The sequence below is a fragment of the Rhipicephalus sanguineus genome, chromosome 9, assembly GCF_013339695.2.
Source record: "Rhipicephalus sanguineus isolate Rsan-2018 chromosome 9, BIME_Rsan_1.4, whole genome shotgun sequence".
NCBI lineage: Eukaryota > Metazoa > Arthropoda > Arachnida > Ixodida > Ixodidae > Rhipicephalus > Rhipicephalus sanguineus.
Genome location: NC_051184.2, coordinates 82250948 through 82253333, shown reverse-complemented (window position 1 = coordinate 82253333; position 2386 = coordinate 82250948). Strand labels below are relative to the sequence as shown.

The window sequence follows — 2386 nt, the reverse complement described above, 5'->3', positions numbered from 1 at the left end:
GAATGAATGAGTCAGCGGGAGGGTCTACGGCACCTCGAGAGTTCGGGCCCGGTCACGTGGCCCAAGTGGAGACGTCACGTGTGATGTCACGCATGGCCGTACAATTTCATTGAAAGGCAAGCCTTCCATGTGGTTGGCCCATGCACGAAACACTCCCGAAAACGGACAAATATGCATTGAGACATACACGCTCCAGCTCCGGCCCCCGAAGCTTTCTCTCCATTGTCAAGGTCTCCTTTGTTGGCCCCGCCCTCTTGTATCTTTCCCTCTCCCCCTCTCCCTTACGGGCTGCAGATATAAGAGCGTCTTCCGGTATCAGCACTTCATAGCAAATTGGAGACGCCGTGCAACGACTCGTCCTTTTGGCGCATTTTCAAAGGCGGCCGACACTCAACTACGCTGAACGGTCCCCGTGTTTGGGAACGCCACTGAGAAATCTTGCGTGAGTGCAAAACGTTCCACTTCCTTCGAGATGAAGCTGGACACTCCTGCCACTGACTGGTGCGATGACGATATCACGGCCATCGGCGACGAGCTCTTGGATGACGAGATGGAGGGCCCGCTTAACGAAGACTTCGCACCCTGGGTGGACACTGCTTCGGATAGCAGCGACAACGACGACGAGCTAGATGGCCCGCCCGTTGGAGAGACTCCAAGGTGGCCGCAGACCACATTCAGCAGCACGGAGACGGAAAGGTTACCCATGCTTCTTCTCGACGACTGGGACCCGGTTCCCTTCGAGCACGAAGAGCCATCGTCGCAGGGCCTGTTGCGCCTCGAGGACGACCTCCGGGACCTCTTCACTAATCCCTTAACAGGTGTGTACATCGAGCCCGTGGCAGTCGGCCGGTTCCACGTGGTGGTGGTGGGCCCCTCGGGTACGCCGTATGAGGGCGGCTTCTTCCACTTCCTGATGCAGTGTCCGAAGGACTACCCGATGCGGCCGCCGCGCGTTCGCCTCATGAACACCGACGATGGAAGCGTGAGCTTCAATCCGAACCTGTACAAAAGCGGTAAGGTGTGCCTGGATATTCTGGGAACCTCGGACACGTTGGCGTGGAGCCCTGCGCACAGCATTTCGAGTGTCGTCGTCTCGATCCAGTCGCTGCTGACGAAGAAGCCGCACTTCAACGAAGCCAACTGGATCAGCGAGCTGCAGCCGGAAGACTGCGGGAGCTACAGTGGCATCGTACAGCACGAGACCGTCCGCGTTGCCGTGTGCGACGCTATCGATGCCTGTCTCAATGGATGCTCGCTGTGCCCGGGGTACCTCCAAGGAGTGATGCTGGAACACTTCATGGCCCACTACGAGAAGTACGAAAAGGTTGTCGAGTCCAGCTTGTATCTGACCGGTGAGGACATGATGGACCCGCTCTTCTTCGAAACCTACGGGCGAGGACAGTACCAATACGAAAGCTTGCTCGTGAAGCTGCGCAAGATGAAAGCCCAAGTTGAGGATTTGATGAAGGCATTACACGTAGGTGAACAATGATTGGCTGTTCGGATCATGTAATTTCCTTGCGTCTGACTGGAAGACAGTGTGAAGCTGGACAATTTTATTCTGAACGTTGAGCTAAGCTATTGTGATGGTTGTTAGCTCATAGATTGTACTGTGTTTAAGCAGTTCACCACAGTTCAATAAACAGCTTCTAAACGAATATGTTTTCTTATTCTGTGCGCCTCTGGTGCATAAAAGGTAATGTCAGATTTTTTTTGTCGTAAATTTATCGAGGATTGTCGATAATATACATCAGAGAGTACACGGGCACTCGAAAGCATGCTTGCATCTATGTCGTACCGATCTCTTTGAGCTCTGCCATTCCTCGGCGTAGTGGAAAATATGTCAGCGTAGGTATTACACATTCGAATATGTCTGACGAGAGATGCACGCTTCCTAGGTTTTGATGTGATTCCTCATTGGCGGGAATGGACCTTTTCCGGGTGAGTAGTTCCTTTTTTTTATTTAATATTACTTTTTTTTTGTCTGAAGGGGCGACGATTTATGGATGGATGTTATGAACGCCATGTTTCTATAAAGGGGGGGGGGTGTGACTTCGGTGCAACCAAACTAGTAAACAAAATATTTCTTTTTTGTTTTCTGACTCTGCCTTATGATTTGTCTACTTCAAATAAATCGATTTTTTATAGAAAAGAAAGACGGTAAACTCACAACCCATCTTTCTGCCCCATAAAGCAGAATGACCTTATTTTATTTATTTTCGCCCTTGCTTCCTAGTTTTCTGCTACCACTGGATTAGCCGTCGATACTGATTTCTATCGCGGACGTGTCTGCCCTTCCATTGTTGTCCCTAAACCCAAGGCTTATGTAGGCTAGTGCACATACACCCTGGTGGATATCTGCAAGTTGAATGAGAACACGCCTCGT

General features: G+C 51.0%; 1 protein-coding gene across 1 annotated transcript; it reads left to right on the top strand.

Moving 5' to 3' along the window:
• The first annotated feature begins 472 nt into the window (after nucleotides 1–472).
• On the top strand, nucleotides 473–1492 carry LOC119405682 (ubiquitin-conjugating enzyme E2 Z). The gene has a single exon (XM_037672524.1). It carries the CDS (start codon nucleotides 473–475, stop codon nucleotides 1490–1492), a length of 1020 nt encoding a protein of 339 aa, XP_037528452.1.
• The last annotated feature ends 894 nt before the right edge of the window (nucleotides 1493–2386 follow it).